General features: G+C 33.3%; 1 protein-coding gene across 1 annotated transcript; it reads left to right on the forward strand.

The window, feature by feature from the left end:
- Positions 1 to 2,026: 2,026 nt before the first annotated feature.
- LOC132754475 (uncharacterized) lies at positions 2,027 to 17,543 on the forward strand. The gene is made up of 7 exons (XM_060745102.1): positions 2,027 to 2,172; positions 8,553 to 8,708; positions 11,262 to 11,491; positions 11,786 to 11,940; positions 12,481 to 12,581; positions 13,169 to 13,289; positions 13,536 to 17,543. The coding sequence occupies exons 2-7, from the start codon at positions 8,624 to 8,626 to the stop codon at positions 13,693 to 13,695; spliced, it is 852 nt and encodes a 283-aa protein (XP_060601085.1). The 5' UTR covers positions 2,027 to 2,172; positions 8,553 to 8,623; the 3' UTR covers positions 13,696 to 17,543.
- Positions 17,544 to 22,889: the final 5,346 nt, after the last annotated feature.

A 22,889-nucleotide genomic window follows, 5' to 3' on the forward strand; every position in this document is an offset into this window, starting at 1 on the left:
CGTCAATCTGTCCGAAAACTAACATTGGCCATAACTTCCTTATTAGTAAACGGATTTGATTCATATTTGAATACAACATCCCTTAGCACCTTCCTATGGACCTGAATTTTTTTACCTTGATCCCTGAATGGCCTTTACATTGAAGGTCAAATTGTCCAAAAACATTTAAGATTGGCCATAATGTCCTGGCATAATGTTTAGGCACAACGCATCTTTGGACAAGGCCTTTCAACTATCCTATATTCTTTTACCTTGACCCCTGAATGACCTTCACCTTGAAGGCCAAATTGTCCAAAAACTTAAAAATTGGTCATAACTTCCTTATTAGTATACGGATTCTACTCATATTTTGAAACAACACCCCTTTAGGCAAGACCTTCAAACTGATCTGTATTTTTTTTACCTTGTAAAGTGAATGACCTTCTAGCTAGAACATCCAAAAACTTTAACATTGGTCATAACTTCTTTATAAGTAAGTGGAATTAATTCATATTTGGACACAATGCCCCTTAGGACAAGACCTTCCAACTGACCTATATTTATTTCACCTTGACCTTGAATTACTTTCACATTGAAGATCTAATTGTCCAAAAACAAATAATCTATCTGGTCCATAAATCAAAGGACAAAGCACCACTTCAGGGGCATTGTCAACTTACCGTGATAGTTCTTGTTTTACATAACTTGGTCAGTCTTCAGCTCAGGATAAACACATGTATGTGTGTATCACACAGATTGTGAAATTGTTGAAATATTCATAAACACCCCGTGATGTTCACTCGTGCCACACTAGAGTATACGAAATAAAATACCTGATTTACCTCCACTGATTAGTTCTTCTGTGAATCTGATGACTTGTAAATATGAAGAATAATTTTCAAAAAAAGAAAAAGAAGAACTATTGCAAAGAAAAACTATTGTACAAAAACGTTTTGATTGCTTTTGGTAGATTGAAAATTGTATTCTTGCCATTTGAATTACATATTAAAACCAGACAAGCACTGCGCTTGTCTTGCTCACAACGAGATTATGGTGCTCACAACGAGGATTAAAGCAAAAAAGAGCATATCTTCGTTTCTACGAAGACTTTAAGATAATAATTTACGCTGAAGACTTGTGGGCATCTGTTTTAGGTTAGAATGCACAAAACGTCACCAGAATCGACGTTTTCAATGTTAAATTAGGTCCAAAGAGAAGTTGTCTCCAGTTTTCCAGCTACCCCGGGTGACTGCGTCGCACGATATTTCCATCAAATTGTCCACCAACAGGCAATATCTTTACATGTGCATACTCGGAAAACACATCGCTAGCTAACTGCATTCTGCTATTTTTACATAAATGTCTGTAATCATCAAAAATTATGAAAAACTCACCTTGTTTATCGTGTCACACGTCATAGATGGGTGCTCACAACGAGGAACGGAAGTTGCTCACAACATTTTTACCGATGGACATTTTTCACTCGTTGTGAGTTAAACGGGCGTGATGTTGAAGGTCGCTAAGTACTCCACATTTCCGCAACCCGCGTACTTAATAATTAATTCATCTTAATATTTGGCGTACTTCGAATTATTTCTCATTTCCGTTTCTCGCTTACTTCAAATCATTTCACAATACCGCAAATGCTTTATTTCATAGCACTTAACATTTTCACATTTTATTCAATTCGTAATGTAAGTTCTTTGTATTCAAAATCGTTTCAAATCTCAACTGTTTCTCACGAAACCTTTATTAGGCTAATACACAACATACTCAAATGTCACTTTTGAAAGGATATTTTAATGTAACCACTCCTTTAATAATATCTTCCTTAATCGTTAAAATTGAACAAAAGGTTTCTTCAATCTATACAATTTAAGTCACTTGAGTGTCTTTGATTTCTTGATAACATTGAATTCTTAGAATAACAAGAGTTGTATTATTCCCGACTTGTTGACATTAAAATGATGAAGTGTTTTCATTTTATTTTTATTGTAAAGATGCTGAAAAACTGATAACGTTTGCATTTTTGGTTTGGCAAGTGCACGTGTTAATTAAATTAAGTCCACGTAAACTTATTTGTGTTGTGTGCGTGACTGCGTGTGCAAGCGTGCGAGTGTAACACTTTATATATTGGACATACACGGTTTTGGTAAACAGTGCTTGGTGTTGGAAAGTGTACGCTGTCATGTGGTAAGTTCAAATTTTTGGGTATTTACACGTTATTGGTAGTGCACGCTTTTTGGTTAATGCACGTCATTACAGTAGTGTTAAGTTGACGTATTCGAAGGTAAACTTGTACATGTTTTCGATATGTGAAGTTTTATGTAATGCACGGTTTTCACGGGTGAGTGCACGGTTTTTGTTGGTTCATATGTTTTGTTATTTACACGTCTTTTTATAATGAACGTTTTTATTTTAATTATGCCATTTTTAAAATTTTTCAAGATTTTGGTATGTCCCAAATTTTTTGGTTTTGCACACTTTTGTTGGTATGTACATTTTGGGGGAAGGTACAGGTTGGTGGGCCCAAAATGTAACAGTAACTTTTTTATTGGTTTGTTCGGTATCTATGGACGTTTTTTGATTATGCAAGTTTTTGGAACTATGCGTTTTATATATATTTTTCATTTTTTTGGCACGCGTTGTTTGATTATGCATGTATCTGAAAATGTGTATTAAAGTAAATTTCCGATATAGCCATCGGCAGTAATTCAGTAACTATAGGTAAAGAACAATGAATTCTTTATGCCATTTTTTATGTAAAATACTAGTAAGATATTGGGAGGAACTGTAACAGGTATACAAAATGTTAATATATCAAGCAAAATGACATAGATTTCACGTTTAATTAAAGAAATCGAGGCTTTTGATTCTGACTTTATTCCACATTTGTAAAGGGAAACAATGACTATTTATTTATCGCCTATTTTTTTCTATATCATCTGTAACAGTTTCAAAAATACACCGGACCCTGACTTTCAACTCTCATTTGAAGGACTATGTGTAAGTTTGGTTGGAAAAGCCACGTATTACATACCATTCATACTTAAATCATAAAAAGAGTACAAAAAAGTATAAACATCCAAAAATTTACTAATTACAGAAAAGTAAAAATTTGAAACAGATTAAAGTGTTATTTTCACTTTTGTGAAATTCATAAACCGAAGATATTTGTTGATGGTCTAGTGCACTATAAGTGAACGTCAAAGTGCACTTTGAAGTGCTCTAGAAGTGCACATGTAGTGCACTCCAAGTGCACTTAGTGTAAGTTTTAAAGTTTAGTGTGAACTCAACTGTAGCTCGACAACCACGCATGGATCCGCTCGTTTCATGCAAGGGGAAGTAACACATCCGTGAAATAAAACCAATACTAGTTTCCCTTGATTTACTAAAAAGTAGCATTTTTGGTCCTAAAAAAATGAAGATACATGTCTTGACTTATCTTGTGGGCGTTTTGTTTCATAGTTACGTATGAACACTTTTAAAAAAAACTATTTTATTAAAACATACTGTATGAATAGCATTAATTTATTTAATTATGTGACCAAACACATATACATGTATAATATACAATATAAGAACAAATCATTTGCTCCTATAGAATATGAAAAACAAAACTAAACTTTTTTCCTAGTATAATACATACATTAACCACTATATTTTGGTTCTGGCATTTGTCAGGTAAAAGTAAATTATTTAGTACATGTACATGTAATAAATATGTGAAATAATGTGAAAAATAATCTAAACAAGCATGTGCTGATAAACTTGTACTTTGCTCTACATTTATTCAAGCCTCAAACTTGAAAGTTTAGATATTTTTAAGTAAGGTATGGAAGCCGAGTAAAGCCATTTTGCCCTTTGTCTAAGAGTTATAAATATTAATAAGTTATTCTCGTAGCATGGATAGTGATAAGTGTTCACGCTATGACGTGAGTAACTTGCTCATGACGTAATGTTCATTAAGTGAGTTATATTCATTGAGTTATGTTCATAAGTGAGTTATGTTCATTAAGTGAGTGAGTTATGTTCATTAAGTGAGTTATGTTCATTAAGTGAGTTATGTTCATTAGGTGAGTTGAGTTATGTTTATTAAGTGAGTAATGTTCATTAAGTGAGTTATGTTTATTAAGTGAGTGAGAAAATTTCACAGGATGAGTTAGTTTTCTCGTTGTGAGAAATGTTCATGGAGTTAATAATGTTCATGGCATGAGAAGTATTCATGACATGGATTAAGAAATGATCCCAACGTGATTTATGTTCAAGACGTGAGAAATGTCTATGGAATGAGTAATATTTAAGTGTCCATGGATTGAAAAGTGATCATAGCGTCATTTATGTTTATTACATGAGAAGTGTTCATGAAATGAGAAGTATTTCTGGCGTCATTTATGTTTATGACGTGAGAAGTGTCAATGAAATAAGTATTATTCCTGGTGTGATTTATGTTTAAGGCGTGAGAAGTGTCCATTGATTGAAAAGTGATCCCAGCGTGATTTATGTTCATGACGTGAGAAGTATTCATGAAATGAGTAGTATTTCTGGCGTGATTTATGTTCATGACGTGAGAAGTGTGCATGGATTGAGAAGTTATCCTAGCGTGATTCATGTTAATGACGTGAGAAGTGTCCATGGATTGAGAAGTGATCCTAGTGTGATTTATGTTAATGACGTGAGTAGTGTGGATCAGGATGGATTGAGAAGTGATCCTAGCGTGATTAATGTTAATGACGTGAAAACTGTCCATGGATTTAGAAGAGAAGTGATCCTAGCGTGATTTATATAAATGTCATGAGAAGTGTCAGTGGATTGAGAAGTGATCCCAGCATGATTTATGTTCATGTCGTGAATAGTGTTCATGAAACGAGTAGTATTTCTGGCGTGATTTATGTTCACGACGTGAAAGTGTGCATGGCATTATACCGACCATGGAATGATACATGTTACTTTTATAAATAGTGCTCATAACAAGTGTGTGTGTGTGGGGGGGGGGGGGAGTGCAAGTGGTGTTCAAAATTATAATGGTTGAAAAAATGTTCATGTTTGGGCATATCATAATGGTTGAAATAATATTCATGGTTTGAAGCATTGAACAATTTGTCATGCCCATGTCGTCAATTGAGCAATGTTAATAGTGGTGTTCTTGATGTGTGTATTTAATATGTTTTGAGTAATGTTCAAAATTACTTTTCACGACTGATTATGCAACCACATACATGCATCAGGGGAGAATGTAAGATTCCACAAGAGTATACATTAAAAAGATTTTCAACCACAGAGACAAGTATTTCCTCAATGATTGTCATGCAGTGAACTGCATGTAAACTTAAAAGCTGTCCTCAAAAGAAATATTCACCTCTCGTGTCAAGTAAACAACATGAAATCTAATGAATATTTGTATGAAAATTTAGTAAATGAAGAATCATGAACAGAAATCCATTAACTTTATTAATTGTTATTAATTGTTACATAAGCATTTAGAAGTGTTTATAATCAACATATCGCCGCCGGCGCCGATAATAATCGGTAAGATATACTATTTTTGAAGTGATTTATATTGACATGTGTGAACGTGTTACACTAGTCGGTATTCTGTTTCCGTTTTAGTTTGATTTTTGTAAAAAGTATTCATTTATTATTTTTAAAATTAAAGCTACCCTATGGCGACAACGATCCATGTTAAATACTAATATTGTGTAAAAGTGTGAAATAACTCGAAATTATTTTAATGAAACAAGTGACAGAAAAACCTATATACATGTACTTCTTATCTCATAAATTAAATGAATCTCAAAGAAAGTACAGTACCATAGCAAAAAGAAGCATTCAGTATTCTTTATGCGTTACAAAAAATATTTACTAACATAATGCAGAGTTTACTACATTTACAGACCATAAGCCTTTAAAATATCTTCAAGAAGCACCTATGCAAAACAAAAGAATTCAGCTTTGGGCCTTAAATTAAATATTTCTGCCTACAATTGCAAAATTGCGTTATTTTTACTTCCTCAAACTTCATTTTTATTTGTTTGGGTCGTCAGACCAAACAAATAATGGTAGCGAAATTTCAGACTCTAATGCTGTTAATTGCAAGTGCCGAAAGTAGTCCGCTTTTTTAAAGCGGTTACTTCCCTTTATATGTAACACTTTAGGGGAGATCACTGCGTAAATATGGTAACATGACAGGCGGATTAATTTTCAAGCAAAATAATTCCCGAATGGTCGAAGATTTCTAATATTGTTTTATTCTTTATAGATATACATGCTTATAGTAAGCGCCATGATTATTTACACAAGTGTTAAACAACAGTTAGCGTCGTTACAAACCCTAACTAGAATAATATGGTTTTCTTCAGGCCGAGGGGTTAGCGCGCTCGCTTAGGAAGCGAGATGTCTGGAGTTCAAATCCCAGTTAAGGCAGCTCATTTTTTTTTCAAATTAATTAAGTCAAATAAACACTGGATCGAATATCAGTGTTGCAATTAGTCTTATAGCCATTCTACTACAATTAAAACGCTGGAAAGCATTGGTGGCACTATACAAAAACAAATTGTTTTATAATCTCACAACCATTACCTTTCTGACATTCTGAGACCCAAACAAATTCAGCGCCTTCTGTGCTTTGATTTACAACTGTCGGCATAAGGGACAATATAGAAGCTCCCATACGTGTACGTTTGAAATAATCATTGACTTCTAAACATATCAATGCCTTTTAGTATGCTGAATGTATTTTATTTATTTTTATATGGATGGTGTTTTTCAAGCTCGACTTGGAACAATCTGTCTATTCGGGATATTAGTTTTGATAAGAGAATGATACACAAAATAATAAAACATACATTGCTTTTATGGAAGTGAACTGATTTTATAGCATGCACCTATGGAACTCTTCAGCACATATGGAGCTCAGAAGGAATTTTGACCAGCGATTCAAATCTCAATAAATGTTTCAGTAAGGGTTTGTTGTATGTTTAACATCGTTTGGTGAAAAAATGTGTTTTTAGAGTCAGTTAAGCGACATTTTCTTCATACGCATTTTTTTTTTTTTTTTTTGGAAACACCAGAACCCACGACCGAAATTTTCCGACGAACTCCGTTATAGTTATCATAAGAACTCCTGACAACTTATCAGAAAACCTCATTCCCCCGTGTAACAGTCCCCCCCCCACCCCCTATAGTGCACATCTAGATCAGCGGGAATTTACATATTTTCCTTACCGATGCTTAATTTTGAGATCCATATGGCCATATGGGGTTTACCACCCGTGTTATAGCCCTTGTCAAAATTAAAAGAAACACCGCACTGTTATGAGTGTCTTTAGTTACTAGAATGTGTTATATTGAGCGACCATGGGTTTTCATTATTAAATAATTATATTTGAGTGCAATTTCACGCTGAGGGATGTCGCATGCCCACGATTTTGGTTCTTAAAACTTCACTAAGTTATTATCAATAAATACTTATAAAGATAAGTCTGTTCTTCCACTTCCGGTACTCCTGTTTTAAATTAAGTGTTTGCCCTAGAAGAAATTTTGGTCGGACATAGAATATTGGAAAAAAAATGGCTGCCACATTTGGCAAGGGAGGTAAATATTGCGAAAATCGGCAATATATAGCTCCAAATTCAAAGCAGGACAATGGTTTAAGTTATTAAATATTAAATTAGTATCAACATTGCGATAAAAGATAATGGCTCAAAACGACCACCATACGTTAACTTGGCGCAAACTTAAAGACCTTACCAAACATTGTGACCGGATTTGCGATCAATGAAATTAGGCCAGGTGAGATAAACGGTTTAATGTAACAAGTGTACGAGTTATCAAGGGTATAAATACAGTTTATGTTTACAAACATATTAATTTTCCTTCCGATTATTTAAATACATGTAATTCATTTTTTCGACAATTATTAAAGCAATTGCCTAATAAGCTATCAAAATCGAAACGGACTCTTAAAATAGGTAAGCTCTTTATTTTATTTTTTTAAGAGAGGATGATTTGTGTTTTTTGATGCTGTTTTCATCATCATCATCGTCATCATCATCATCAATAATAATAATAATAATAATAATAATATTATTATTATTATTATTATTATTATTATTATAATTATATTATTATTATTATTATTATTATTATTAATTATATTACTATTATTATTATTATTATTATTATTATTATTATTATTATTATTATTATTATTATTATTAATATCATTATTCACGAGATGATAATTTGATCTTTTTTGTCACGTATTTGGACACCTTTCCTCGACTTCACAATGACTAAGTTCCAATACCGTGTGATCTCTGCAGCAGACGTTAATTAATACGAGATCGTAGCGTGATTTTTCCGATACTTTGAGACGGTTCACGAGCGTCTTCGAATGTTATTAGTATAACATTATATAGCATCATCAGACAGTGATGTACACGACTGTGTACAGTATCCACTTTTTTTTCGCGTTCTACATAGTGAACTTTTCCGTTAAAAACGGTTTATTTCACTGTTAATGTTATGCTTAGTTTGAAATATTAAAACACGGAAGTATCGACTATTTTCAGTATGAGCTGACACGGAGTGAGTAGTTAACTGAAAGACAAAGGATAACTGAAACAAGAAAAACAGGCACACAATGGGATCGACATGGAATTTACATGAAATCGCCAGCAAGGGGGCATTAATGATAAGCGTTTTCTTTCTTGCAACAGCAGTTAGAGGTAGGTCATTTTTTCCCGTATAATTAATCATGATTAAACGTTTTACAAGGCGCATATTTAATGAATTCTTATACATGCACAAATTGCGAAAACGGCTACGCCCACAATTAGTGTTACTCACTATTATTAAAGGCCTACCACGACCGTTTTTATTTCACCAGGAGTGCACACATTGTGTAGATTAGCAGGTCCACGATGGCAAGAAAGATACGATCTGAAGTAGCAGATGCTTGTTATCGTGGTACACATTGAATTGTTTTACCGACTGTGAAGTCGAGATTGGTCTATAAATAGTTTCAAACATAATTAAAATGGATACCAAAACCCTTAATATGACATCAAGTGACATATAATTATTAGCATAATTATTCATGTAATTATTATAAAGTATATGAAGGAAGATTTTTAGTTTCAATGTTATATAAGAATTTACCAATCAGAGTGATTTATTATTATACATGTATATGGTAAGTGCTTTACAGCTGCTTGTTTCCAGTTGGGAGTAAACCATATTTTAGGAAAATGTTTTGCGAGTTTATCACATACCGATCGAGTAACTATTCGTATAAATTATGCAAAACATGGCGTGATTTACATTTTATCTCCATATTTCTGCACTGTTGAAGTAACAGCTAGTTTGTGTGTTTGTGTATATATCGGCATTATTTTAGTTAACATATAGCATATAATTCTAATTGTAAATGCCGAATGCTAGCTTTAACATTATTTTACTAATGAAAAAAAAAGTTAGCATGAGTTTTCAGTTATGCTGCTACAAATAAGTTTGAATAATATTACAAAGTTACAAAGATCAAGCGAAAATTTGAAGAAAAAAAAAACGATCGGTCCATCAGCTTATTTTTTTCTTTACAAACAAATTCTTTAAAAAAACGGAGTGGGTATTTCATCTGTTTTTAAGTTATACGACCCACATATATGGTAATTCTTTTTTTTATTAAATAAGCCCCCGGTAGCCAAATGTTTATTGATTTAGAATTTTCTCCCTTACATATTAATACAATATTGGAAAGTTGCCTATCTGTTCACCAATAAAGGCTAGATAAGGCCTTTTAAATGGATTTCGCCTAAGTCGAATACTTAAGGGTTGCCAGTCGATTGTTTTCAAGTTTGATATATTAAAGCTTTAGATCCAGATGTAACCAGTTGTTCTTGACTCACCACGTACTTATTTTGTCATAAAATAAGCTCTTAAGACGTTTCTAATCGTCTTAATTTATGGGTTGTGTGTAAATATATAATGTATGGATATAAAATTTGAATACATACAATTGAAATGTATTGTAATCAAAAGTTACATATTTTGTTTCTCTTTTGATAGATGGATGTGCACAGAAGAAATGTCAAGGATTTTAGATGAATCAAGATGACAAATATTAGACTTGATTCGAACCTTATCCCATTCTCCATTTTAGAGAAAAATAAGTCAAAATAAGTCCTAACTGAATATCAATTAGCTTTTCATTTTTTCAATGTTTAGAAATTTTGATGACGTTCTGCTTTAACATACGCCCCCATTCGTTAGGGAATCATTTGATTGATTAAACGTACCTAGCAGACGTTTTTATTAACAGCACACTGCCAACTTGATATAAGACCGACCACCTTTAAATGGGCAAGACTTATCAAATATTTATTGCGTTACAAACTTGCGTCACACCGCATTAATTAATTACCAACTTTTATTCTAATGTAAAAAATGTACATGTAATAACCTATGTATAACACTCGTAAAATGTGAAAATGAAAAGATTAATTATTAGGCCTATGTAGTTTTTGGTAATACTGTTAATTTTGCAATACATTAATATTTTAGTCATAGCCTAGTTCTAGAGCCGCTAAGAATATTAAAACAATATATTATGTATTCGTCCACACTTAAAATAGAACTTTTCCCCTGGAGAAAAAAAAAGTGAAAAGTGAACAAACCTCCCTTAGAAGTACATGAAACAAATGCCTTACAGGCCGACGATAGGGATAACCATTGTATATACGTAAGCACGATATTTAGGTTAGATCTACATTTAAGAAAATAAAATAAACATGCTTTGTTTTGGTAAAGCCTATTTAATTTCTTTACAAGATGTGTTTTAAGGTTTGAAAGATAGCATCAAGCTTGCCAAATATAGAAACATAAAGAGTAAAGTCACACAGAGTGACATAGATTGTTTCAAGGTCTTTACAAAGGTCAAGGTACTCGTAATGGATATTTTGGCAAAGATTCGATAATCTGTCAGTAATGTTCGGTTAATATTAATAGAAAGAATACAATGTACGTATTGCAATAAATAGAAGCTAAACAATTTGTAGGCAAGTAAAATAATAATAACAAACAACAAAAACTTACATAATATAGTGATCGTATTGCAGAGGAGTGAATGACAGTTGAAATAGAGACGTTCTAGTTTTGCTGGTAAAACAAAGGGCTGTAACTCTGCATCGATTTTAAGGCACATAGGACAATCGGTGATTCTTACAAATAAACATGTGGCGCTTTTAAAACGCAGAGTTTTAACTTCATACACTTTTTTTCAGGTGATTGGCTGCTATTTATAGTATGTCTTGGTCAGGATTATCTGAGAGAATTTCTGCAAACAACGGACGCTACCCTTAACTCCACCCTCCAGACACGTGGTGCCCTCGAAAGATTTTATTTGAAAGATTTGCATATTTATACAAGCTTTGCTGTACTCGTGTCGTTCTGTACATTCTGGGGAATAGGTCTCGCCTTTGACACATACTTCTACAAAAATAGAAAAGACAAGGTAAAATACGTGATTTTCGTGCAAAATCTAGTAAAGGAATAAATAAAAAAATAATTAACAATATAAGAAACTAAAGTGAATATTTTCCGATATAGAATATATTTCTTGAAATCATATAAGAATCTTATCGTCTAAGAGTTTAGATTTGATTTTAGTTATGCTTGAAGCACGACAGTTTTCTTCTTTGTATATTTGTTGTGCAGTAAGTAGCCTTGGACACAAATATACATAGATGTATGCAAATGTCACTTTTAAAATCAGACATGGCCTTATACACCTCTTTGTTCTATTCAGCCTAAAGAATGGAAGTGCCAGCCAGACCGTTGGCTTACAAAAACAAATGAATGGCACGAGTTTTTCTTGGGTTCTGCCAACATGCTCGTAGGCTCTGTCATATCTGGCTTCCTGTCATGTTACATAATGAACGGAGGTAAGCTAGAATTACATATGTAACATGATCTTGTATGGCCAATCGGAACTCCTCGGCTATTAAATCTTATCTGAAGTTTGACGGAAATGCGGAAGTTTTCGTTTTGCCTGCTAATTGTGTTTTGGGCAAAACCATCAATAAGAATTATTCTGTGCAAGGCGGAAAGGTTTTAGGGCCATGGTTTACAAAATGTAACTCAGTCCGAATGGTAACCAGATAAGGGGACCCGGCGTTCGAAATGGGGGATTGACCATAACTGAAGTGGAAAATTCCAAACAAATCTGATGCCAAATAAGTTGGGGAAATACGAAATACACAAAACCATTAAAAAAATTGAATGTACAATATGAATTTTTGACAGGTAACAGATAAAGGCAGGAGAAAACCCGGCAAGGAAATAGAAAAGGAATATTTTTTTATTTCGGGAAAAAACAAACGATATGAACATAGGCTTGGTACCTATTTCCTTTGTGACCCCAGCCCTTTTTTTCTACAAAAAAGCAAATAGTTACACCAAAAAATTTTTCCCCCTTTGGCGCAAAAATTCAAAAATATATAGAAATGGCACCCCACCCTTTACAGTACGGGAGCACCCGGGCCGGTTCATCATGTTATCAAAATTTCTCGCTATTCCGATTTTCACTGTCCCAGTTCATGCCGGTAAGACATTGTTCTTTTTATAATTATGTAACATATTACTTTCCGTTTATCCAAAGCATTTTTTCGTCGTTTTGCTTCATTTCATTTCATTTGGTGTAAAATGAAAATGGAGTGACAGAAGTTGAGAACCGGAAGTCAGTGAAATGTACACAATGTTTAATGCCAATTGAATGGTCTTTAATGACATATTTCATTTTGTAATTTGCTAAAGATACGAGTATGAAGTTAACTTCTTTATACGGCCTAAAACTCTCGTGTTTCGGACACCCGACCATTACTAGTGTAACCCCGCCAACCCTTAAGATTTTAGTTACAGTGACTGTACTGTGTGTCGTCATATTTCGCCACCATAATTAATAGACTTTTTACATATAGTAACCTTTATAGTAACTTTTTAAAGCTTTTGCTTGAAACACAGAATACGTAAGCGGAAATTGATTCTTTAGTAATTACAATTACACATTGCTTAGCGTTAACACTGATTTCAAGAAGAAAATCCAAACCGGAAGGTAGATATCAAGGCTCTTTCACATTTGATTTATAAAATAAAAATAAAGTTGCTTATTACAAATAATATTTTATTTCAGTTGTATATGTAGTGATTCTCGTATACGGGTATTACTATGGAATGATGGATCACTCGGGTATCAAAATGGACGCCATTTGGCCTTGGCAACCATCCTCTTTGTTCCATGACGACCATCATAGGTGAGGAAGAAGAAAGGTTTTGTCGTGAATATGTAAAGTCTTGTCATATAGGCTTACTTTAGATTTATATTTAATCAGATTTTCAAATGTTTTACTCTCATTTCGGTGGTTTCAAAAGGTTGGCTTGTTTCGTAGAATTCTTAACATGTATGTTCAGGGCTATTTCTTTTATAAATATGTTACTGAGGTGATTTTTTTTTCCTTGAATATAATGGTGTGATGAAAATTATATATTTTCTTTCTCAGGTACTTTCATTGTAATTTTGGTTTCAACACAATATTGTTTGATCGTTTCCACGGAACACTACGAAGAAAGAATCACAAATACGGAGAAAAGATTTTTGGCGGGAAAGGAAAAGCAGACGATAATGGCTCAATGGAAAGCGTTTATCACAAATATTTGTAGTGGATAATTTTTTTTGTTGAAATTCATTGATTAGGCTGGTTAAAACATGCACGTGATGACAAAATTCATGTAGTCATAATATCATAACTTAACTGATTATTTTGATTTTGGCATGGACAACATTTGTGATAATGATTAGGGTCTGGTTTATGAAAGTTTATTTTCCCTGTACATCATTTGGTTAATTTGTACAAGTTTGTGAGTTCTCCATTCTGATAAGGGTCCGATAACTAGGTCATTAAATGTAGGTTTTATGTATACATACACACATTTTTGTGTATGTGTGCACAGTTCTTAACTCTTCTAAAAGATAATAACAACAGTGTCCAACATGTCAACCTTTTTATTTTGTTTTGTTCGTGGCTAGTCTTTAAACTGAAATGCAGGTCATATTATAAGTAATTAAAATAAGAATCTATTTTTAGAAATCTAAAGAACGTATTCAGGGCCGCTCCACGCATATTTAAACAATAAAAATTGATTTTATTCATTTTCATTGATGCGTGAAATATGTTAAATTTTGTAATAATTTTATGACAGACAAGAATATGAGAAACGTGCGCACGTGCACATATTAAGGACAAGGTGTTTGTTTTTATCGGGAATGTCGAATTCCATTTTCTTTTTTGTACATTTATCTATCGTCGTAAAACAGCGTGTTCGTGTGAAAGATACAATGAAATATCCCTGTAGAAAGAAAGTGCTTAACAGAGGAGGAAAAAGCAACTAAAAATGTGTGCTTTTTTTCTATTAATTCAATCTTAATTATATTTATGTACACTCTTTAAAATTGAAGCCATTTCATATCGAGTACATGTATTTATCTTTTTAAAGAACATATTCTATGTAGACGCTTTTGAGTAAAATTCTTCTTCAGCAGATGCTCTTAATTGAAGTCATGCAACATTTGACAGTATATCTTTCTTTTAGAGTCATATTATTCAATGATATAATGATATGTTTTCAACAAAAAATATTTAAATTTTAAAGCGATTTTTTTCAATTCAATATTATTCCATAAAAAAACAAGCTGAAATTGTTTATCAATAGCTAGAAATAACAAAACAAACGTAAAAAGTTTAATATTTATTTAGTTTATTATGATCGTACGAATTTTACTGTTTAATTGTTTATTTTCAGATAAATAGTTATGTTTATAATCAGTTGTATAAACCATATTGATCAACTAGATCAAATTTAATCTAGTTAAAAGTTCAAAGTCTAGCATATTGTAATTAATTGAATAAAGCACAATTTATTTTCACCAACAAGATAAATCAAATGCGTAGTTTTAACCAGCCTGTGGTCCTTTCTAATTTTGGCTATTTGAGCGGTGGCCATGAATGCCCGCCATACATCAAATGTATGGTTGCACGAGCCGCAAAATCGTATGCCATTATCAAAAGGATCAGAACACCATGTCATGTTAATCGCCAGGAACTGTATTTATTGTAATGTATAATTGTAAATTTGAGTATTTGAGCGTTTTTTCCCTGTTTGCCATCTTGAATAGCAGCTATTCGTGCTTACCAGACTTCCAAAGCCTTGGACGCAGGAACTCAAAGTACGGCAGACAATACGGAAATAAGTTATCGTTTGAGTAACAATGTACCATACATGTATATTAGTGTAGTAGCATTTTTTGTACACCTACAATTTATTATTCTTTTTGTTGAATAACTGATGAAGTGGCAATGATTGCCGGCTGGACTTCAGCTGTCCGGTCCCAGGAGCCATATCTCAGAGTTTCATTAAGAATAAAATTTCTGTTTGATTGTTAATTTTTCAAATATTGTTCCAAAAATCTAGTGTTATTTTATGTTGTTTGCAAGAAATTCGAAACCTATGGCCATGAACGCATTTCCGGTTTTCACATAGACTGGTCGCTGGAGCTGCATGTTCGGACTTCGACCGCAACAACTGTTTCCTTTTTGTTATATTTTGTGATAAGATTTAATATTGTGTTAAAATTTTAAATTTTTTGTTTTCTCCAAATCGTAAGCAGACACCATTGTTCTCGCATTTAATAATCAAACATTCATTTTTCGCTTTAACAACGATTTAAAACGTCTGATAACATGTAATTGTATGCCAATTAATGTAGCTACATGTATTATGTAAACATATTTACTAATATTTATTATTCTTTTTGTTGAATAACTGATGAAGTGGCAATGATTGCCGGCCGGTCTTCAGCTGTCCGGTCCCAGGAGTCATATCTCAGAGTTCCATTAAGAATAAAATTTCTGTTTGATTGTTTATTTTTACTATTAGCTAGTGTTATTTTATGTTGTTTGCAAGAAATTCGAAACCTATGGCCATGAACGCAATTCCGGTCTTCAAACAGACTGGTCGCTGGAGCCGCATGTTCGGACTTTGACCGCAACAACTGTTTCCTTTTTGTTATATTTTGTGATAATATTTAATATTGTGTTACATTTTAATTTTTTGTTTTCTCCAAATCGTAAGCAGACACCATTGTTCTCGCATTTAATAATCAAACATTCATTTTTCGCTTTAACAACGATTTAAAACGTCTGATAACATGTAATCGTATGCCAATTAATGTAGCTATTATGTAAACATATTTACTAATATTTAGTATTCTTTTTGTTGAATAACTGATGAAGTGGCAATGATTGCCGGCTGGACTTCAGCTGTCCGGTCCCAGGAGCCATATCTCAGAGTTCCATTAAGAATAAAACTTTCTTTTTGATTGTTTATTTTTCAAATTTTTTTCCATAAATTAAGTGTTATTTTATGTTGTTTGCAAGAAGGTCTTAGAAACATATGGCCATGAACGCATTTCCGGTCTTCACATTGACTGGTCGCTGGAGCCGCATGTTCGGACTTCGACCGCAACAACTGTTTCCTTTTTGTTATATTTTGTGATAAGATTTAATATTGTGTTACATTTTATATCTTTGCTTCCTAGAAAAAGTATCTGCTCTTGCATTTAATAATCAAATTTCATTTTTCGCTTTAACAACGATTTACTACTTCTTTAAATCTATGAAAATGTCGTCTGATTACATGTAATCGTATACTAATTCATGTAGCTATTATGTAAACATATTTACTAATATTTATTATTCTTTTTGTTGAATAACTGATGAAGTGGCTATGATTGCCGGCCGGTCTTCAGTTGTCCGATCGCAGGAGCCATATCTCAGAGTTCCATTAAGAATAAAATTTCTGTTTGATTGTTTATTTTTCATATATTGTTCTATAAATTTAGTGCTATTTTATGTTGTTTGCACGAAATTCGAAACTTATGGCCATGAACGCATTTCCGGTCTTCAAACAGACTGGTCGCTGGAGCCGCATGTTCGGACTTCGACCGCAACAACTGTTTCCTTTTTGTTATATTTTGTGATAAGACTAAATGTTGTGATACATTTTATATATGTATTTCTCTTATATACCAAGCAGCAGACATACCTGAATCATATAAATCATAGACAGACTTACCTACTCTTTTTAAAATTGAACATCCTAACGATTATTTACAGAAATGTCTGTGGGTCAAGTGGATTATCGAGTATTGTTGTATAGTTAAATATAAAATTGGAAACAATTACATGTACAAAAAATTGCAAAATGTAAAGTTATTTTGCCTTTCACTAAGATCACATGTTTTTTTTAATTTGGAGAAATTATTTGACTTGTGTACTTTAAAATGTTTCATGCACAGTGGAAATGCAAGAATTTCAGCTTCTAGTCAAGTGCTTTTACGAATATTTTTATACCATCACAGAATGTTTGTTATATTTCACATTTTCACTTACATGTATGTCAGCGCACTTTTTGACATTATTTTTTTGGAAAATAGATCGAGCGTAAATTCACCTTGTAGTTGTTTGTTTATCCCGTGATTTTATCTATGCGACCGGTGCAAACCAAGATCACTATCTCTCTCTCACACACACCTGACTATGTCATGAGGCAAGGGGCGTCGGCAGATGATTAAAGATGCACTGTAACGTCTGCATGCCCTCTACAGCTCTGGGTCACGTGACTAAGCTCGTGTGACGTTAGCTGCCGATGTCCGGACTTGATCCGAGGGGAGTGGCTCTACAATGAGGAAGGATACTAGGGTGCGTAAGCTGCTAGTACGTAGTAACGGCTTGAAAGACGACGCACTTTGCTTGGCACCAACAGCCTTTATAAGATTTACCACACCTTACCATTATTGTCTCGTGTTACCTTACAGATTGACCGCAATACAGCCCAAAATTTAATTATTTGGCTTATACTCTGTGGAAATTGCACGGAAGGTAAATAATCACCATTCCCTGCTTCAAAATTAACTCTTGAAGGGCACACGAGTTGTTACATACTCGCTGTCTATAGCTGCATAATGTACCTTGACGTGCAAATAAACTTCGTGTAGCATTAGGGATTAAAAATCATGTTAAATGTAAGCAAGAAAAACATGTTAAATTTAAAAAAAAGGTCGGCAAGATGCCAAGAAATTGATATATGACATTTTGAATGTAACCTGTGTCGTTATTCAAATAATGTTGGCCACTGTAGATATTTATTGACAAGACAGTGCTCCATATTTTATCTCGATAAACGACATTCCTCGTGAGATAACGTACGTATCTCCACATGTATATGACTTATTTTTCGGCCAAATGTCGTCTGCGAACGATTTGACTTACTGTTAAATTTGAAGAAGAAGAACTGAATATAAGAAGAATTTTCATTGGTCATTTCACATTTTCATTGGTCATTTCTCACAACCCTTCCCAATGGTGCTGGAACCCTTTGCAAGCGCCTCAGGTTCTGGCGTGAATGAAAAAAAACCTACTCAATGTGAGTTCACAAATGACACATGATGCAAGCTTTACAATATTTTTTCTGATCTGTTTAAATGAGTGCCCTCGGCACTTCCGTTATAGAAGCATCGTACAAAACAAAGCTGAAAGGTAAACACAGTTTCTAAAAATATCCGTTCTTAAGAATATGCTTGTTTTTTTTTCAAAAATCGAAGAATGCTATGCAACGTAGAACATTTTTCATTATTTTTAGAAACTGTTTAGTTTGGATGTAATACAACGCTCCTGCAATGAAACTGAGGATAACGCAAGACCATTAACTAAATTGATTTAGTCTGATATGAGTTCAGTACTATTCTTATGATATACAGTACAACCTTGACAGAGTGACCATCCGTAAAACATCCGCATCTTTACAACAACAACAACAACAAAAACAACAACAGATCATTTTATTAAAAAAGTAAGACTTCACAATTAAGTTAAATTATGTAGAGCCACACCTTTCAGCAGCAACAAAAAACTTTGTGTTGCTCAACAGAGGCTGTACTACATACGTGTAGATGTAGATCGGGTATTTTCTGAAAAATGCTAACTTTATAATGCTAGTACATGTTATGGCATTTGTACATTTTCCTGCAAACGGTTCTAGATCAGATAAAGTTTTCATCGAGATACAGAATAATTATGTTCATTCATTAAATCACTTTATTTATCCGACACACTGATTGGTATACTTTATACAAGATACACCGGCAGGCGACAACTCATGCTTAATCTAGGCAAGAGAGTACACCAAGAAAAAACAACAACAACAGTTACTGGCCTCCAGTTTTAAAGTTTAATAGTTTCCACGTTTATGAAACTCTCGACAACAAGGGTCGTGATGTTCACTGTAAGCAACCTTGTCGGCCCGCACATTTGACTGTTTTCTTATATGTGTTCAAGGGAAGCAAGCGTAATGAATCAAGCAATGCGCTCGTACGCAATAGTCTCCCCTGCTTCTATAGTACATGTGTAATTGTAAAGAACAGATAACCATTTTATAATGGTAAAAACACATGGTTACCATTATGATTATTTGACAGTAAACACATTAAATATATATTAAGTTAAAGCACAGCGATATTTATCACCATGACTTTACCAGCCTAATGCATGGTATATTCCGGGGGAGAAACTGTGACGATAAAAAAGGCATTTCTGCTTGCAATTGCCTCCCCTGCTTTAGGAAAAATTAGGAAAACCTATTCTTTACGAAGGTCTACTTTAAGCTGGGATATCCAAATTTACATGTAAGAAAAACGTATTTTATAATTTGATTAAGCAAATCAACGCAAAGCCTCAAATCTGTTATCAGACTCTAATACCAGACATTTTTAAAATAAATGGAAGTACATGTATTATAAAAGTTTGATTATCACACACAAAACCAAAGAACTGTTTCTAAATGATTATGAACTTACGAAAGAAGAAAAAGAATATAATTATGTAAAATATGTTCGATTATTTACTCTGCCCTGGGATGAAAGTATGTTATCAAATATCTCAGCCCCAGTCACGTCTTAGCATGGTGCAAACGCAACTCTTCGGCCCTTCCGTCAATCTTCGGATAGTTGAATAGTTAAACTAGAATATCAAATATTAGAACCATTTTGAAAATAAATGATATTAAACTCCCCCCGGACAACTCGTAAATTGTCATGGAGGAAACATTATTATACATGTATTTTGATGGACATTAATTTTTAAATTTTATTTTATTTTATGAAGATCAAAAGCAGTTTCGATGTTCATCAGAAGCGGTTTCGATGGTTAGATATAAATTTATTGTCCGACAAATTTCAATATAAAAAAGATGACACCTTTGATAAAAGAATATTTCAACCCAGTTTCTTTTGTTAAGTTTATAAACACAACGAGGGTGTCCAAAATTTACATTTTGTAGCCATTTTGAGAGAAAATTGTTTAAAGGTTAATTTAACCAGAAATAATTATTCTTTTCAAATGTCACAAATGTGAATTTGATGTGTGGATGAACTCCTATATATAAATATTCGATCAATTAAGTTCTGAAAGAATTGTAGTTTGATTTGCCATACCATCATCATATCAGGGATTTAAATCTCAAACCCTGTACTTTTAAAAGACCTGAAAATCGTCATGAAAATGGTCATGAACCACCCATACAAACATTGAAACATGTGCTGCAGGTTGCTCATTTAAGGCGCTGGCTCCTATCAATGCTATTCTAGTTACCTCCCTTTACCAGTTCTTTATAATAATATGAGCCGCGTCACGACAAAACCAACATAGTGCGTTTGCGACAAGCATGGATCCAGACCAGCATGCGCATCCGCGCAGTCTGATCAGGATCCATGCTGTTCGCTATCAGTTTCTCTACTTGTAATAGGGTTGGCAAGCGAACAGCATGGATCCTGATCAGACTGCGCGGATGCGCAGGCTGGTCTAGATCCATGCTGGTCGCAAATCCATTATGTTGGTTTTGTCGTGACGCGGCTCAATTATAGTGATGAAAAGCACAAATATGACAAGGGAATAAATCACACAATTTTCTCCATTTGATTTCCGTTAATGGCGTATCTAGTGACATATCCTAGGTCTAGTGAAATTTCCTACACCTAGTGGCATACACTACGTTCAATATCTAGTGGTATATCCCAGGTCTAGTGAAATATCCGTTATCTAGTGATATACCATATACATGTATATAATGAAAAAGCCTTCATCTAGTAAAATAAAATACACTTAGTGAAATAGCTTTCATCTAGTGAAATATCCTACATCTAGAGAAAATTTTATTCATATCCGATGTCTGGCGAAATTGATGCTTAAATGTAAATATATATATTTAATAGTAACAACGAATAGATACACAAATCTAAAATGAGTTTATTTGTTTTTGTTGTCCAGTTATCCGGAGACAGAGACCCAAATCCATCTTATATAGTTATAAATTTGATACACAAGAAAAGAATATGTCATATATTTTACTACCAGTGACCAGGTGCACGCATATATTTAGACCCTTACCTTTCATACCATCTGTGGCAAGACGTTATCAATTAAAAACTGTATATATGCTTGACATGGACTATATCTATGGTTTAATCTCGTGTTATAATTATGCAAATAAGATAATCAAACTTAACTAAATTTTGATGATACATGTGTGCCGAATGATGTCGATAATCTGAGCATATGGAACGCCGTTGCTGACTGTTTCACCGGGTGGATTCGTTATTGAAAAGTATCATCACAGTTTCACAAAATATTTGCTGGAGCTTTTTCTTTTATCTTTAAAGCACATTTTATTCACGACCGATAATAGTTTGTGACTTGTGTATTATGCAATACATGATAACATTATACGTGTATTAGAAAACAGAAACTGCGCATAATCATGTATTTTTAATTTCCGGTATCAGTGTTACGAACAAAGTGCACAGTGGAAAACAGTCCCGATTCAGTTTATATTATGTGCCTATCACATAAAATTCTGGATAAATTCTCTGATTTCTCATTGTTATCTGATACAGTCGATGACAATCTTTTAAACATTAATTTGGGAAGAATTATTGAAAATCATAATGACTTCACAGACCAAAGAAAACATATTCGGTATAGCGCTTTATGCATTTTACTTGAATAAAATACATTCAGCATACAAAATATATTTATATAAAAAGGTATCTGTATATGGGCCTTTTAAAAGTATTTTTACACTATGCACATAATAATTATATTGACTGACATAATGCAAAAAGGATATGAATGGTACGAAAAACGTGTTTTCTGAAATTTCAACTCATTATTAAGCAGTGTGAGAAAAAATGGCTCAGTATTTCGGAGCTGGTATAGTACATGAAAATAAGAGAAATCCATGAGAACATATTGCCTGTATTAGTTCAGACTAAGGAGTTGAAGATAGCCAGGCACGAATAATTAAATAGAAGACAATTTTAGCAAAAGTTCACGAGTACTTCAGCTATGGCGTTCCATATATAGAAAATTGTGACATGTTTCATTTAGACAATCTCGTACGAAATTAAGAATGAAGTATGAATATAATTAAGATTTGTACTCTCTAATTAAAAATAAAGTGCATTGTGGTCGATTTAAGCATAGTTGGAAATTACAAAATAAAAAAAGTTGATTACATTAGCGATACTTTTTCACGTTCTTTAACAGTTTAATGCATTTATGTGATCACTTTGAAATTGCAAAGACTAAAGGAGTTAAATTTATGATATGATATTTCTTTACAAAAGTTTCTTTTTATTTTGAATCTACGTAAACGTGCACGTCAAAGTGTGTACATATAATTAACTCGTTTGACGTACGATGTACTTATATACGCGTTAAAACGTTGTCTCTTACAACAATGTT

This window comes from Ruditapes philippinarum, unplaced genomic scaffold (assembly GCF_026571515.1).
Source record: "Ruditapes philippinarum isolate M1 unplaced genomic scaffold, ASM2657151v2 ctg956_1_1_1_1, whole genome shotgun sequence".
Taxonomy (NCBI): domain Eukaryota; kingdom Metazoa; phylum Mollusca; class Bivalvia; order Venerida; family Veneridae; genus Ruditapes; species Ruditapes philippinarum.